Source organism: Morus notabilis, unplaced genomic scaffold, assembly GCF_000414095.1.
Source record: "Morus notabilis unplaced genomic scaffold, ASM41409v2 Scaffold574, whole genome shotgun sequence".
In the NCBI taxonomy this organism is placed as follows: domain Eukaryota; kingdom Viridiplantae; phylum Streptophyta; class Magnoliopsida; order Rosales; family Moraceae; genus Morus; species Morus notabilis.
Genome location: NW_010365017.1, coordinates 46,769 through 64,084, shown reverse-complemented (window position 1 = coordinate 64,084; position 17,316 = coordinate 46,769). Strand labels below are relative to the sequence as shown.

At 32.9% G+C, this 17,316-nt stretch overlaps 2 protein-coding genes across 2 annotated transcripts; both read left to right on the top strand.

The window, feature by feature from the left end:
* Nucleotides 1-307: 307 nt before the first annotated feature.
* LOC21395128 (protein translation factor SUI1 homolog) lies at nucleotides 308-3,314 on the top strand. The gene is made up of 5 exons (XM_024171666.1): nucleotides 308-486; nucleotides 1,165-1,251; nucleotides 2,338-2,543; nucleotides 2,858-2,911; nucleotides 3,023-3,314. The coding sequence occupies exons 2-5, from the start codon at nucleotides 1,215-1,217 to the stop codon at nucleotides 3,065-3,067; spliced, it is 342 nt and encodes a 113-aa protein (XP_024027434.1). The 5' UTR covers nucleotides 308-486; nucleotides 1,165-1,214; the 3' UTR covers nucleotides 3,068-3,314.
* Nucleotides 3,315-5,972: 2,658 nt separating this feature from the next.
* On the top strand, nucleotides 5,973-10,452 carry LOC21395127 (thiamine thiazole synthase, chloroplastic). Its single transcript, XM_010107268.2, has 3 exons — nucleotides 5,973-6,484; nucleotides 8,232-8,720; nucleotides 10,091-10,452. The coding sequence occupies exons 1-3, from the start codon at nucleotides 6,068-6,070 to the stop codon at nucleotides 10,253-10,255; spliced, it is 1,071 nt and encodes a 356-aa protein (XP_010105570.2). The 5' UTR covers nucleotides 5,973-6,067; the 3' UTR covers nucleotides 10,256-10,452.
* The last annotated feature ends 6,864 nt before the right edge of the window (nucleotides 10,453-17,316 follow it).

The following is a 17,316-nucleotide window of genomic DNA, read 5'->3' as shown; positions in this document are numbered from 1 at the left end:
CACGGGGACAGAGCAGCAGTGGGACCCACTAGGAAGACAAAAAAAAATGAAAACGTTGTCCTCGAGGTCCGCGTACTCCTCGTTCAAATTGACCTTTTTACCCTTCTTACTAACATCACTCGCGTATACAAACATAGCCAACGCTGATTTCCTTCGCCACGTCATCCACATATACCAATCGTAGGGTTGAAAACATCTCGTGAAGTATACGCACAAACGTGTGCGAGTATGTAAACAAGCCAATCTCTCTCTACGTTAAATGTAAGCGCGACCGACCTAACCAATAGTACGCCTAATCTGTAATCTGTGTATTTTCTCTCTTGATCCTGTATTTTCCTTTATAAAAAGATTTTCTTTTACCTTCTATTATCTCACTTACCAAACAGGAGGACAGTGAAGGAGCTCGGAGACTCAGACTCGTCCGATTTACGCAGGGGTTCGTTCTCTTCATCGACAAACCCCTCCCGAACCCTAATATCGGATCAGGTAATCTCTTTTTCCTCACTTCGATCTCCGATTTTATCGATTGACCGATTCTTAGGTTTTGATTCACGATAAATTTTAGGGCTTTGGTAGAAATTTTAGATCTTTTTCGTGTCGGTGCAAGTATTACGGTCTTAAGCGAGTAATCCAGATTAATCGTTCTACTTTTTCTTTTTCTTTTTCATTTCTAATCTTTTCTGATTCAATCGACTAGTTTCGTGTTTGATTTTCTACTCGTTTGTAACTGAAAAGCTAATTAAGCGTTTAATCGGGTTTAAAGGATTCTCATTACTAATTAAATCGTTCTACTTTTTCATTTCATTCCTAATCTTTTCCGACTAAAATCGACGAATTTCGTATTTGATTTTGTACTCGTTTATAACTGAAAAAAGGAATTTAAGCCTCTAATCCAGATTAAAGTACTCACTTTCCTGATTATATCGTTTACTTTTTAGTTTCAGTTGTATAGACTGATATAGGTTGGGTATTTCTAAATATTCTTGGAGTGATTATATATATTTATACTTATATATTATATGTATATTTATACGACTTGGGTTTGTCTATGATTCTTTGTGTGTTTATTTTTCTTTTTATTTGCCTATTTCTAGTTATCTTGTAAGTTATACGATTGAATGATCTTTTTTATGTGGAGTTCAATATGTGTTTTTATCTATGTAGGTCTGAGCATTCTGGTTGTCAGGTTCTCTTTGATCAATCAGCCAAGGTTCATGTCTGAGATCGACGACCAGATTCCCACTGCCTTCGGTTTGTTTTCTTCGTCTGTGAACTGTTTTATATATATAAATATATGTATAAATAATGGATATATTGGCATCATTTGAACTTGAAATTAATGTTTGTTGAGAGGTTTATGAAGAACTTTAATAAATCGTCATCCATTCTTGTTATAGTCTTTACACGATGATTTCGGTATCATTGATTGTTCTATGAAAACGTTGTCTCTTTTTTGAAAAGCTAATTTTTCCCTCTGAACGTATTCGGTGGACTCCTTTGGGTCTTTAGGAAGAAGCTACTATACCTGTAGCCTAATTTTAGGTGTTGGATTATGGAAAGAAACTATGTAGATGGTTGAAATCTTTTCGAATAAAGCTGATAACTTTTCTCGCAACAGTTGGGATAGTTTCTTTTCATTATCTAGTTGCTGGAATTTGGGTTTCTTGGGATGTACCGTAGATTTCAGGGAGACCTTATATGTAGTAGTTGACAATAGTAGTATCTGGGGATGGTTGAAATCTTTTTGAATAAGGCTGATAATTTTCTTGCAACAGCTGGGATCGTTTCTTTTCATTATCTAGTAGCTGGAATTTGGGCTGCTTGGGATGTACCATAGATTTCATGGAGACTTTGGCGCTGTTTGGTTTGCTAGTTTGAATCACAACTCAAATTTTTACTATAGTGTTTTCTCTCACAAAAATTCAAATTCAACTTTTTCTTCTACAGTGTTTTCTCTCACATGAATTCACTTTTTAACTCAAGTTCTCAACTCGAACGAACGAAAAGAACGAGGCCTTTATGTAATAGTAGTTGACAATAGTAGTATTTGGGGAATGACATGAAGTTGTTGACTAAAGAGACTGAGAGAATAGAATTTGAAGCTACATAGTTGGTAGATCCTTTAGAAGCAAAAATGCATAAAGCCGTTGTTGTAGACATTAATGAGTTTTTTATTTGTTTTTGTTCTAGATGGAACCAGGTGCATTTCTATTATTAGTTTCATGATATGATTTTCGTGAATGCCCAACTTTCTCATATCCCCTTGTTCTCCAATCCCAATGAATGAGAAATGTAATTGTTCTTCACTTGGTGATTCTCTGTTTTCCCTGGTCACAGACCCGTTTGCTGAGGCAAATGCTGAGGACTCAGGTGCTGGATCAAAAGAGTATGTTCATATTCGCATTCAGCAGAGAAATGGTAGGAAAAGCCTGACTACTGTGCAGGGATTGAAGAAGGAATTCAGCTACAACAAAATTCTTAAAGACCTTAAGAAAGAGTTTTGCTGTAACGGTACTGTTGTTCAGGACCCAGAACAAGGACAGGTACAATTTTTTGTATTTTTTTTTTTGTTTTTGTTTTTGGTGGAAAACTACCTGTATCTCCCGTTTTTATTGGAATACCACAAAATCCCCTATTTCTATTTCATGTTAACAACACCTAAAGGTGGTTTTAAGCATGAAATTAAAAAAAACAAAAAACAAAACAAAAAAAGGGAATGGTCGTGGCTTTACTAAAAACACAGAATAAAATGTGGCATTTTGATAAAATACATGGGAGGTTTAGATACTCATCCCTACTTTTCTCCCCGTTTGTTGGTATGGACACCTTTCTCAAATTTTGTGCGTGTTGTGGATAGGTGATTCAACTTCAAGGCGATCAGCGAAAGAATGTATCCACTTTCCTTATCCAGGCAAGTTTCTTATTCCCAGTGATGTTTCTATAGCCACACGGTTCATCGAGTTCTTCATTCTTTCGCCGTCTCTGATTGTCTCCTAATTCTTATTGCGATTTTGGCGTTCAGGCTGGCATTGTGAAGAAGGAACACATCAAAATACATGGTTTCTGAGCTGCAGGTTCTCAAGTCTCTGCACAATACATACTCATCTTTTGAGTCTTGTGTCAGTGTTAGTCATGTTATCTGATATCGAACATAAAAGTGCAGCTATATGTGGATCTTACATATGTTTGTGCTTCTGGTGTATTTTTAGTATTTAAGGACTTGTGATGTGGAATGATATCATGGAATATGTGACGACTTCTCTCTTGATACTAATTAATATAAATGAATATCTAGAAGACGTTGTGAGTAATTATTTAAGCTTAATTTATCAAACAACCGTTTTATTTTTCTTGTCTACCATTTTCATTTTCTTCGAGTGGCATTTTCTTGGGGAAATCATCATCTTAAAAAAGAGAATTTTAAGCTCTCATTTCGCTGATTCAAGTTTAGAATTTGAGTTTTGTTACAGTAAAAAGTTCTCAGAAACAGTCACATTTAATTTTTTGTTACAGTAAAAAGTTCTTACACAACATCAGCGAACTGAACGGGCATTCTCATTTATTTCAATAATTTGAGTTTTTAATTTTAATTTTGTTAAGTTAAAAATTTTTATAAAAAATTATATTTAAATTTTTTTTTTACAATTAAAAATTCACATAAAGTTACGTTATAAAAATTCACATTGACTGAACAAGACTTTAAGTAACGGGGACAAAAACGGTATTATAATCTTAGAAAGAACAAATATCGTAGGTAAATATTGTTTAGGTGTGTTACGTTGAAAACTTTTCTGCTTTTTGATGAAATGAAATCTTTTCTTTTACATCAGAAAAGGGGCCAGGTATAAAATTGATGAATATGCTTTAAAAAGCCGGTGCTAATTATGTTTATGTTATTTGATTTGTACAACTGCTAAAGGTAAACGGTTACCTGCCAAAATATGTCAGATTCAGATTATGCATTTTTTGGCACTTCCTTTATTTCGCTTTGTTTGCTGTATAACTAATTTGCCTTTTTTTTTTATTTTTTATTTTTTATTTATTTTTTACACATATAGTAAAATTTAAAGGGTTCTTTACATATATAGTAAAATATTTGAAATATTACGAATAATAATAAAGTTTGATATTATTAAATAATTTAAATTATTGACTATATCGTTACACATTATATAATATTATTTAAAATTCCCTAAACAAATCAAGAAAAAAAATGTGAGAATGCAAAATTCCCACAAAATTTCATCACATCTAGTTACGCTAAGTGTATCATAAACAATGATATCGTTAAAAGTCTACAAGCAACTAAACTGCAGTCAAAATTAGTAGCAAATAAACTAAACTGCAGCCAAAGTAAGAGTTTTTCATCTCTATCTGCAAAAAATATTTTAAAAAATCTTTACGGATAAGATTTGAACTTGTTTGGATAAAAAAAAAAGAGAAAAAACAAATACGAAATTATATGAAAATATTCTATTAACAGAACACTATTTTGAAGCGTTTGATACTCGTATAATTTCTTTAAATTGTTATGTATACTTTTATTTGTTATGTATAATTTCTTTTATAATTCATCTATAGTATGATTTAATGGTATTGATAAGGTATTTTTACACCTTACTATAAATTTGTCCCTTTAACATATAGAAGAGTAGAAAATGCAAAATTGCAAAATTGCCACAACATTTTCTTCACATGTTAATAGTCACGTCAAGTGACAAGTGTATCAAAAACATTGATAAAGTGACATTAAAAAAAAGTCATATAATAACATCGTTTTATATTATCAAACCTATCATAATTAATGTATTAAAAGTCATATTATTAGAATAAAAGGGATTTTTTTTTTCAATAAAAGAACAAACACGGAGACAAAATTATAGGGCCGGCAATATGGGTCACGACACGACTCGAAAACGATACGAATTTTATGGATTAAGGTTGAGAAAAAAGTGGTTCAGGTCAGAGTTGGGTCGACATGAAATTGACACGAAAAACACAGGTCAATTTCGGGTTGGACCCGCCTAACCCGAACACGACATGAAACTCGTAAAAAACTAAAAAATACATATATTTTTCATTTCATATTTTAAATTTTATTATGAACTTGTGATATCATAATAGTTATATTCAAAATCTTATACTATTATTTGCTTAATTTTAATGGATGTTATTGTAATTTAGTGTTATGAATTTTAAGTTATTTTTAATATGTAAAAAACTAAATAAAAGTATATAATTTTTGTGTCAATTTCGGGTTTACGGGTCAATTTCGTGTCACGGGTCATTTTTAAGTCGTGTCGTGTCAACTCGTAAAGTGGTCGTATCGTGTTCGTGTTGCGGTTTTTAAAAAATTTCGTGTCACGGGTCGTGTTCGGATTGACTGTAAATTTAAAAAGAAACGATCAAAACACGACACGTGACACGAATTACCACCCCTACAAAATCATACCAAAATCAAGTGGAATATACGAGTAGCAAACAAAATCAAGTGGAATATACACAAAACGATACCATTTTGCAACAAAATTTGAAGTGAAACTCGATCTATTTTAACCAAAGTTTAAGACCACGAATTTGGTAATCAAGTCGTTCTCGTGACACCATAATACGGACAAAACAGAAAAGTACCATATTTTCACAACGACTATCTAAATCACACCCTTTTTTCTCCCTCCTTTGGCCAAGATATTAATTTCCCAATTCCAAATATCAAACCCCCCTTTTCTCTTGATGACAAGAAACCTCACAAACTAGGATATCAAAATTATGAAAAGATGGGCAAGATTACAAAGTAGTACACAACACCCAAAGGGCACTTCATGAATGCCACTTGTGAAAAAAGTTTTTCAAATGAGTCCAACAATTCTAGACCCTTCATATCCTATCTCCTTCCCACGTGTCACCCCACACCGTATAGATATTTACACCTTTTCTTTTCCTTTATATGCCCCCTCATCTTCATCCTCATCCTTCCCCCCCCAACCCCCAGAAAAAAAAAAAAAAAAAAAAAACTAAACATCTAACACCGAAGGAGAAAAACGACGTGTCCTTTTCTTGTTTTCTGATGGCTTCCATGGCTTCCACCCTTAGCACCTCCTCTTTCGCCGCCAAAACCTCCCTCTTCGAGTCCTCCTCCTCTTTCCATGGGACCCCCTTGGCCCCACCCCCGCCGTGCCTCCGCCTCCAGCCGGCGAAGGCGGGTTTCTCGGTGTCCATGTCGGCGGCGGCGCCGTACGACCTCAAGAACTTCCGGTTCGAGCCGATCAAGGAGTCGATCGTGTCGCGTGAGATGACGCGCCGATACATGATGGACATGATCACTTACGCCGACACCGACGTCGTCGTCGTCGGCGCCGGCTCCGCCGGTCTCTCCTGCGCCTACGAGCTCAGCAAGAACCCCGACGTCCAGGTCGCCATCATCGAGCAGTCCGTTAGCCCCGGCGGCGGCGCGTGGCTCGGTGGCCAGCTCTTCTCCGCCATGGTATATACCGTATATATCTATATATCTATATATATACATACACACACTTAGCAAATATGCATGCAAAGTATTAATATATATACATGGAAAATTCTAATAATTACCATTAATCACAGTGGGGAAGGGGATTTAATTCTTTTTTTTTTTTAAAGATGAAATTTGATTCCATTTCCCCCTAAAAAAAAAAGGGATTTTTCCCACTAATCTCATACCAGTTCCGAGCACATATGCAGAGTCGTTTTAAGTTATGGACTTCTCACTTGAAGTCGCTTTTCCTAGACCATTCTCGTTCTTATGTTGGTGTCGTCGTTAATTTGATGTCGTTCCCGGGTTACTCTAGATTAACGGTTGCCATCTTTTGTAGATTGCTGCCGTGCAACCCTTTCTCAGTTGGTTGTCGTTTTTTTAGCTGATATCGCTTTTGTATTATTGTCGTTTTCGGGATATAGGGAAAGCTTCTAATCATCAGAACTCTGGGATTTTTCTACCACATCCGATAAGACTCATGGACATGGATGAATCTTCTACACACAAACCCCCACCCCCACCAAAACACACACACACCAAAAAAAAAAAAAAATTGGAAATGGATGAATCATGGAGATTCTTCTATTTTGTCGTTTTAAAGTTACTGTCGTTTTGCTAATCCTAATCCTCGCTTTTTAAGTCTCGTTCACTTTTTTAAGTCTCGTTCACTTTTTTAAGTCTCGTTCACATATTTAAATTTTGAATTTTTAATTTGAGTTAAGACGTGATATTTTATAAAAATTTAACAAAAAAAAAATTAAATAAAACATTTTCTGACAATTTTTTACTTAAAATTAAAAACTCAAATAAATGAAATATTTTCTATTTTTACCTAAAATTAAAAATTTAAATAGTAAAATGAATTAGACCGTAATTCTCTTCTAAGATTGGTAAAATCACTTTTTTTTCCCTTTTTGGTAAAAAGAAATTACAATAAATTTGACTTATATGGATGGATGGTTCATAGTGAACATGATCATAGAGATAGCTAGCCATTTCTAAAACTGCTCAAAATTTTATTAGTAAAATAACTTCTTAAAAATTATCATTTGCAAAATGACACGACCACCAAAGACGGTTTTTCTTTTGTAAAAAAAAAAAAGAAAATTTCGTGCATGTTTAAAACTTTTTGAAAAATAATTTTCATTGAGAAGAAAAATAAATCATTTTGAAAAGTGGTTTTCACCTTTTTTGAGAAAAAAATAAGCTAAAAACGGTTCAAAATAGACCTATTTTGAGAAAAAAATAAAATGAAAATAAAATTACGTTTATTTAGTAAATATTTTAAAAATAAAAATAAAAACATAAATTATGAGAATTATTTTTGAGAATGAATTAAAAAGTTAAAAAATTATTTTTATTTTTTTGTTTTTTTAATACTTATTAATAATATTATAATCTTTTTATTATAAATAAAATTATTTTAAAATTAATTTTAAACGCACTATTAATCAATAAATAATATTTTATTTTTTTTATTATATTTAAAATAATTTTTTAAAATAACTAAACTCAATTTTAAAATTGATTTTAAAATAATTCCTAAAACAATCTCATTTTTATTTTTTATTATAAATAAAAATATTTTAAAACTAATTTTAAATGCACTATTCATTTGCTAATTTCACTTTCTAGCTAATATTTTAGCAAATTCTTACTTTTGACCAATATTTTAGCAAATTCTTACTTTTGATCAATATTTTCATGTGTTATTTTTCAGGTGGTTAGGAAGCCAGCCCACATCTTCCTTGACGAGTTGGGCATTGAGTACGACGAGCAGGACAACTACGTCGTGATAAAGCACGCCGCACTCTTCACCTCCACAATCATGAGCAAGCTGTTGGCCCGCCCCAACGTGAAGCTCTTCAACGCCGTGGCGGCTGAGGACCTCATCGTAAAGGGCGGCCGCGTCGGCGGCGTGGTCACCAACTGGGCCTTGGTCTCCATGAATCATGACACACAGTCCTGCATGGACCCCAATGTCATGGAGGCCAAGATAGTTGTCAGCTCCTGCGGCCACGACGGGCCGTTCGGGGCCACTGGGGTCAAGCGCCTCCGCAGCATTGGCATGATCGACAGCGTCCCCGGCATGAAGGCCCTCGACATGAACGCGGCCGAGGACGCCATTGTCAGGCTCACTAGGGAGATTGTGCCCGGGATGATTGTCACTGGCATGGAAGTTGCTGAGATTGATGGATCTCCAAGGATGGTAACTTACATTATCTTTCCAATATTATTAGAAAATAGCTTATATCCTTTTTATTTATTAGATATGAAAATTCTTAATTAGCAGGATTTTTATTGGTAAATATATATATTGTTTTAGTTTGTGTCTTTTTCTTAAAGAAAAATATCTAAACTTGATAAAGTCTTAACTTTTGAAAAAGAAAAGGTTCATAAAAAGCCAACAATGCCTATCCCTTTGATTTTCAATTTACTCCAATTTGGCATTATCTTTGAAATTGTGACAAGCTATTCTGATTTTCTAATTGGTTTTTTTTTTTTTTTTTTTCCAAGTGATTTGTACAAAAACAAATTACTTTTGTCTTCATTAGAGTCCAAGATCATAGTATTGTTAAGACATCTTTAGTTTTTTTTCTTTTTTTTTCTTTCTCTTTACTATATACTATCTTTTAGTTAAGATCTTTCCTAAAATGCAACATGTCCAAGTGAATAGTAATCTTGTGGAGATTGGAGCCAACCTAGAATGACACTCTCAATCATGGAAGATTTGTGGAGCAACAAATCCCATTTCGTTTGCAAATCCATCACAATCTCCACGATGATGTTATTTATTTTGTTGGGCCCACTTTTCCTTTTAACTCTTTGTCTTGACTCTTAATTAGCGGCATTCTTGCTTTTTTTAAAGAAATTATGGGTATTCTTACACTTTTAAAGAAAAAACATATATCTAGGAGATATTTTAGTCCTCTTTGTTTTCATTTGTTTCTTGGTGTTATTTAAATTGCAAACTTGTTAATGCGAAACAACTTTTTGTCCTCATTCGGAGATGTGTAATACTGCCATGGTTATATTAAATTAAGCTAAGTTTAGTGCTATGTTTTTCCTTAAAGCAAAGATCTTTCTATTCATTACATGAAGACCCAATCTAGTATGCCAACCTCAATCACGAAAAAAAGAAGTCGGGTGGACCCACAACCCCATTTGATATACAAAAACACATCACAATCTCCATGATGATATATTTGATATTATTGTTTTTCCTGGGGTCCCTCCACTTTTTTCTCTCATTTGTCCCCATTCCCAACTGTGTATTTGTCTTTATAATTTAGTGGTACAACTTTTTTTTTTTTTTGGTAGCATACTTTAGTGGTACATTTGCACTCTGAATGATAAGGTATCTTGGACATTACCTTTTTAGATTTTTTTCCCTCCTCTATGGAGCAAAAATATGTGGTCCTAAATGAGTAACGACCCTTACATACATACATATATATATATATATATATATATATGGTCCTAATGATCTTTGATTAATCATGAAAATGAATGATATTTATTAATCATGAAAATGAATGATATTGATTAATCATGAAATTGAATGATATGTGGTTGTAGGGACCCACATTTGGAGCCATGATGATCTCCGGGCAAAAAGCAGCTCACTTGGCACTGAAATCACTCGGACTCCCCAATGCTCTTGATGGATCCTCTGTGGGCAGCAACATCCACCCTGAGCTGATCCTAGCCGCTGCTGAGAATGCTGAGATTGCCGATGCTTAAAAAATCTCATCATCCCAAAATCTTTGCGTAGTTGATGAAGTAGTTTTTGTTAGTGAGTGAATTGATCATGTGGTGGTGACGGTGGAAATGCGTGATGTGATTATGTGGTGGCTTTTTTCCCTTTTCTTTTTCTTTTTTGGGTTAATAATGAGGGGGTGCTTTTATATGATCAATATATTTGTATCTTTCCCCCTTAAGACTCCATGTTGGAAGTCCATGGTAACTTTCTTTTTTTTTTTTTTTTTTTTTTTTTTTTTTTTATTTTTTTTTTTTTTTTTTTTTTTTTTTTTTTTTTTTTAAGATGTTTGTTGGTGGTACCAATTTGGCTTCTATGTTCTCAATCTTTTATCCTTTTGTTTTTCCTTTTTCAAGATTTAATCTTTCCTTCTAATTCTATCCAAAAAGGAAAAGTTTTTTGTTTTTTTTTGGTTTTTAATTACTGCTTCCTTTTCACTCGGAAAATGGCCCTCCTTCAGCATGTTTCGCCGGTTGAACCGGTTAGAACCTTATTCAACGGCAACGCCCATTGAAGTTCGGGAAAAGGAGATCTTTATTTAATATAGATCTTCTCCATCCATTGTAATGGCCTTTCACGTTGGAATAGTTCTTTTTGAAAAAAATTTTGGTATCTTATGTTTTAACATAATTATTTTTTAGTATTCTGTTTTTTAATAATTTTAAATTGATATTTATACATTTTGGAAAATCATTTTTAATGTCTTAAAATTGTTTTATATTTGTTTTAACATAATTATTTTTTAGTATTCTGTTTTTTAATAATTTTAAATTGATACTTATACATTTTAGAAAATTGTTTTTAATGTCTTAAAATTGTTTTTTAAAATATAAAAGATAAAAATTACCATTCTCATTAATTAATTAAAAAATTAATTAATCAAAAAATTAATAATAAATTTTAAAAAAATTTGAAATTTTTTAAAACATTTAAAAATTAAAAATAAAAATAATGCTTTGAATTGTAATTTTTTTGAGAAATTTTTCATAATTTATTTGTTTTTAGTAAGGTAATGAAAATGATAAATTTGACATTTTATATCTTAAAAAATGACCTTAATGTATTAAAAATAATTTTCTAAAATGTCAACGTATTAATTTAAAATTATTAAAAATAAAAAGTATTAAAAGACAATTATGTTATCACACAAGATATCAATATGAAATTTTTCCTTCTTTCTTTAAGGAAAATTTCATTATTAAAAATAAAAAATATTAAAAGACAATTATGTTATCACACAAGATATCAATATGAAATTTTTCCTTCTTTCTTTAAGGAAAATTTCATTTCACATGTACAAACACAAAACTAGTCACAGATGATCACTCATTACAAGGGAATTCGACTCTGACCATTTACTAGAACCACCAATTTGATCTTGGCCATTGATTGGAACCACCAGTAAAGACGGATGAAAACCAGGGTACGAACAAAAGTACCGAGACATAATGGGAAAAAGTCCTCTCGACACATAAAAGTTGAGCTCGACAAAGCTCGTTAGAAAGGACCACTACAGTCAATGGATTAAACTAGTCGACCGAGACCAAACCCCAAGTAATGAGGACATCAACGACACGACAATCTAGTCAGACACAAACAATATCGGATGATGGAAATACCACTTCCTTTATTACAAGACAAAGACAGACACAAACTGACATCTAATATTTAAAACAGGGCAAAAGCAACATCGCCTTTATTACATACAAATACAAAAATAGTAAAAAAAACGGAACATAAAAGAAAACTCCGACATTACGGAGAGAAAAAAATGGTGACGAGTCTATCACCACGGCCATCAAAATCAATTGAAGCAAACAAAGGGCCAAGAGCATCGGAGGAGAATCACCCATTTGCTGGCATATGAGATCCACACGTTGTCACCACCTTCTACCACCACTGAGACACGCATCGAGAGAGTGCAATTGCCGGAGCACCAATGGACCCCGCAAACACAACCAGACGTGCAACATCCATCTCCTGCCATATCACCAAATCCCAACTTCAACAGCCATGAAACCAACCCAAACACCCACATTCTCACCAAGGAAACCCGGATTTTCCATTCTTTGGCCAAAAATCCAACCACCAAACCCTAACCCAATAGAGAGAAAAGAAGAAGAGACAGTCTGTCTATATTTAAATCGATTTTTCACATTCGTAAAAAGTAGTGAATGCTATTTCTTTTTTGAAGGCTAGTGAAAGCTATTTACTAAAAAGGAACAACTATTAAAAAAAGACGAACAATGTTGTAAAAGATGTAAAATCATGTTGCTAATACATAATCAAAAAGAGATTGAAGAAAATAAAAAACAATAAATAAAACACACACAAATGGTGAATTAGGTTTATAAATTTACTATTTATTTGTTTATATTCATGTCCTTTTGTTCTTTGTTTTAACTTTTCATTTACTTTATCAGAAAATAAGATTTACTCGTTAGTATTTGAAGAAAGTGAAAACTTTTTTACTCTATCCTTATTCTTCATTAATATCATTTTTATTTAAATATAAATTTTTATCAAAGATATTAATCAAGAGTAAGATGTAAAAATTTAGACCCATCTATTCTAAAGGATATTTGTTTTTTTTTCCTCTATTAGAAATAACTTTTTGTGGACTTGTCTTCTCGTTATCGGTGCAATTTTTAGGTGTTGTTTTAGTGTCCAAACCACAAACAACAAATATGCCTCATTAAAAACCCTATAACCAAAATCCAAAGAAAAAAAGACTAGAGGAGAAAAGAGTATATATTAACTGTAACAAGTCAACTTTTGAAAAAATCTATAACAAGGGAAACAGGTTAATTTCAATAATAGCACTCCTGAGTAAATGATTATTAATTTTAGCATCGCCATGTCAATAAAAGTAGGACCAGACCGTTTTTACTTGAGTTAAAATGACAATTGTGCCCCATTTCAGTTTTAAAGCCTTGAATATATATATTATGAAGGCTTTTATAATTCAAATATTAAAAGTAGAGAGAGGAGGAGGAGAACAAACGTGGGTGTGCACAGAGACGAAGAAACCCCACCGACCACCACCGTCCCGTCTACCACCTTGAGCACTGACAAACCCACGATAGTGAAAACTCACGACAGCGAGAACCCATGCAATCACGCGACGAGAACCGATGAACCTTCGCCGGAAAAATCAACGCTTAAACCTCTTCATCGGAGAAGAACGAACCGAAGAAACCTCCCCCTCTTTGTTGGAGAAATCAACCACAAAACAGACGAGGTCAATGACAGATTCCGAGACAAAGTGAAAACTTTGTTGGCTTTTCTTGTTTATTTGTTTTTTTTTTCTTATGTATTTATTATTTTTTTCTTTTACCATTTTCTGTCATCTTAGAAGAAAAGAAAGGCTTTGGAGGAGGAGATAAAAGCAAATAAGGTCAGTTATTTGAAATTTTTGGGGGTCATTGGATTCTCATTGTGCTCCTTCTTTGGTCTGTGACTCTGCCTGATGGCCGGTCATATCATTATGACCACTTGGTAATTTTATTATGACCGGTCATAAGATAGGCACATCGTGCGGTCATAGTAATATGACCGACGATCATAATTAATATAACCGCCCATTAGGTAGGCAGGCGCATAATGTGATTGTCTGACTGATGAGCCTGCAGTCATAGCATTATGACCATTGGTCATAGTAATGTGACCGCACAATTGTCAGGCTCATAGTGCGACTGTCTTGCAGTCATAGCATTATGACCCTAGATCATAGTAATGTGACCACACAAGAAAAGAAAGGCTTAGAAGAAAAGAAAGGCTTTGGAGGAAGAGATGTCGTTGATAGAATGTGACATCATAGTCAGACGATATCTTCACAAGAGCTTCCTCGTCTTCAATAACATATCTTAAGGATAAACTTTTTCCTTGTGGCCGAATCCTAAGCGCATTTCTCACCAAATCTGTAAGACCAATATAAGTTGTGTTGGTGGGGACCAGTATTCCCTTCATTTCACAACCGACGTATCTCGAAGCATGGTCCCAATATCCATTGTACTTGATGAAGACGTTCAATCCAACAGCCATTCCTAAATAATTTCAAAATCAATAATTGTTAATCCACATGTAATTACTCCTAGTCGTCATCGAGTCATTAGAAATGGCCAGTCATAACACTGTGTAATGGCCGGTCATAAGGCAGTCATAGTGTGCCAGTCATAACACTATTAGTCATTTCAGTCATAATATTATAACTGGACGGTCATATCACTATGACTTCCTTACGGTCATTATACTATGACCGGCTATTTTGACTCATATTGTTATAATTTGACTCATAAACAATGACTCATGCTGTTATGACTGATTGGTCATAGTATTATGACCAGACATATAATACTATGAGTCATAATACTATGACTCCCAAGGTCAACTATGTCTTTGACATGTTGGTCATTACAATTAGTTTACATATCAATTATAAACCATCTAAAATCTCAAATTGATGAAGGATATTTTCAATTCCTATCACATTAAGTTCAAACCAGTCATTTTTTTCAAGTTCTATATACTAAGTCTCCCGAAAAATATATTTAAAAAGACAAAAATAAAAGAAAAACAAAAAAAAATTGTGTACCAACCTCAATCAGTGCACAACTAGAGTATTGACGATGAGGGAATGAGAGCGTTGGGAAGAGAGAGACCGAACCAACCTCAATCAGTGCACAACTAGAGTATTGACGATGAGGGAATGAGGGCGTTGGGAAGAGAGAGACCGAGTAGAGAGAAAGGCCAAACTTGAGAGAGAGAGAGAGAGAGAGAGAGAAAGAGAAAGAGAGAGCTGAAAATGGGGTGTAGAGAGAGAGAATGGGCGGGAGAGAGTTGAGAGTTTCTTTGAGGTGCTTTCAAATGATAATTTTGACCTAAGTAACATATAAGTCATTTTACCTCACACTGCTGACATGACAATGCTAGTTGTGAAAGTATACAAAAATAGTGTTAAAATTAATAATTATTTATTCAGAAGTGTTATTATTGAAATTAATGGGAAAGTTGTCATATTAATATGGATCGTTAACAAATAGAAATCTGGAGAGTCAGGCAAGCTACCATGTGTAATTTTGCAAATGAAGCAAGCTTATCCTCAATATGATTACCTTCCCGAAATTTTCAAAAAAATTTGTGATTCTTAGTAAGCAACAAATCAACCAAAGATGCAATTTTAAATAAAGTGGTTGATTGTCTTTTTTAGCATGTTGCCATTACTCTGCTGGTGTCGTTTTTAGATGTTCCGGTCATTTTGTAACATTACAGAGAGCGAGATGTCGAGATGAACAATGTTTTTCGATGTTCCGGTCATTTAGTCATCACCTCCTATTTTCATTGAACTAGTTGAGGAAAAACTTTATAAGTTTAATTCCCGTATCAAAACACGTAGTCTCATTAGAAATTAGAAATTAAGTCCGTTAACTAGAGCAGAGAAAATAAAAATCATATCATAAAATAATTAAAATTACATAGTAGTTTTTGACCAAGAACAAACAAACTTAAGTATGGAGATAATTAAAAGGAATTATTTTAATTAAAATAAAGTGAGGAAAAGAAAATATTTTAAAGAAAGATATTGTAAAAAAAATATAATGGTCAAAGAATGTTAGGGAAAAAAGTTAATATGCAAAATAAAAAGAAGAAAAAATTAAAAAATTAGAAAAACAAAAAAGATGGAAATTTGATTTAAAAAAGTAGGGATATATTTGAAAGGATTATTTTAATTTAAAAAAGTATTCAAAGAAGAATTTTGTAAAAAGTAAAAGAATTCTCAAAGAGGAAAAAATAAAAAAGACAATTGGCAAAAAAAAAAAAAAAATTGAAAAGAGAGAGAAAAATAAGAATAAAGAGGAAGTCAACACAGTGCCATCTTAAGTCGATTTGGCTGCTTTTATAGATGTTATACGTTAGATTGGATATATAGATAGTCGTGAAAAGAATAAATTATAAAAGTGCCCTTGACAAAATAAAAAAAAATCATAAAAAACAAAATAATATCAGAAAAGAGAAAAACACACGTAAAAACCATTAAATTGTAAAAAAACATTCATAAAATAAAAAAAGAAAAGAAAAACATTTAAAAAATTTAAAATAATAAAAGTAGAAAAAGTAGAAAAGAATAAAAAAAAAGGGGGGGCTACCACGTGGCAACCCACGTTAAAAGTACTTTGAGGGAGCACTATAGAAAAAAAAAGTATGTAAAGATAACTTTTGATATAACAAGAATTACACGAAAAATAATTAAGTATAGATACATTTGAAGAAAATTAGTTTAACCATTGACAAAAAAATAAATAGAAACACATGTAAAAGACAATAGGTTCATTGGACCTAAGTGATTAACGCCTAAAAGTGATATTCACAAGCGGTCAATTGTAACACAGAAGGGCGGTCGTATCCACAGAGAGATAACAAAATAACAAGAATAATTAACAGAACAAAGAGCGTTAGAGAAAAGTGAATTAAAGAAAAATGAGAGTTTTTGAGATTTTTGTTGCAAATAAAATAAAAAGGAGAAAATATGTATGAAGAAAACGGTAAGGTGTCGAGAATCCCTAATGCTTCGTTCACCAATTCAAGTTTTGATTCACAAAATAAAATAATCGAATAAATTAAATCTCTATGTTGGCTCAGAAAATATTATTATTACAAGTTATCTAAAATCGACAATATATCAATCTGACAATATTGTAGTAAAAGATAATTTGTAAAATAATTTGAATAACAAAACATTACATGACAGAATTACATAAGAAAAGCGTGACTGAACTTATATAAAAATTGGCACACAATATTTTGAAAAGTAATAGAAAAATAGATGAGATTTAATTCATTCAGATGTTGAAGTTTACAGAACAAGGAATCAAAACCCCGAATTGGGTCACTCAACAGAAGTTCATCTCTAACCTCACCAAGAAAACTCTAGCCTATCTTGCAAAACATTCTCACAAGTTCTAGAGAGAAAATATGAGACTGACAGCAAGACGACAGAAAACTGAATATTCAAAGCTTCTAAAACCTTAGGCCAACTCCTCTATTT

Excerpts from the sequence above, each read along its gene's own strand:
- LOC21395128 (XM_024171666.1), top strand. The coding sequence starts at position 1,215 with ATGTCTGAGATCGACGACCAGATTCCCACTGCCTTCG. Across the intron at positions 2,544-2,857 it reads AGGACCCAGAACAAGGACAG|GTGATTCAACTTCAAGGCGA; the intron begins GTACAATTTTTT and ends TGTTGTGGATAG. Across the intron at positions 2,912-3,022 it reads TATCCACTTTCCTTATCCAG|GCTGGCATTGTGAAGAAGGA; the intron begins GCAAGTTTCTTA and ends TTTGGCGTTCAG.
- LOC21395127 (XM_010107268.2), top strand. The coding sequence starts at position 6,068 with ATGGCTTCCATGGCTTCCACCCTTAGCACCTCCTCTTTCGCCGCCAAA. Across the intron at positions 6,485-8,231 it reads GCCAGCTCTTCTCCGCCATG|GTGGTTAGGAAGCCAGCCCA; the intron begins GTATATACCGTA and ends GTTATTTTTCAG. Across the intron at positions 8,721-10,090 it reads TTGATGGATCTCCAAGGATG|GGACCCACATTTGGAGCCAT; the intron begins GTAACTTACATT and ends ATGTGGTTGTAG.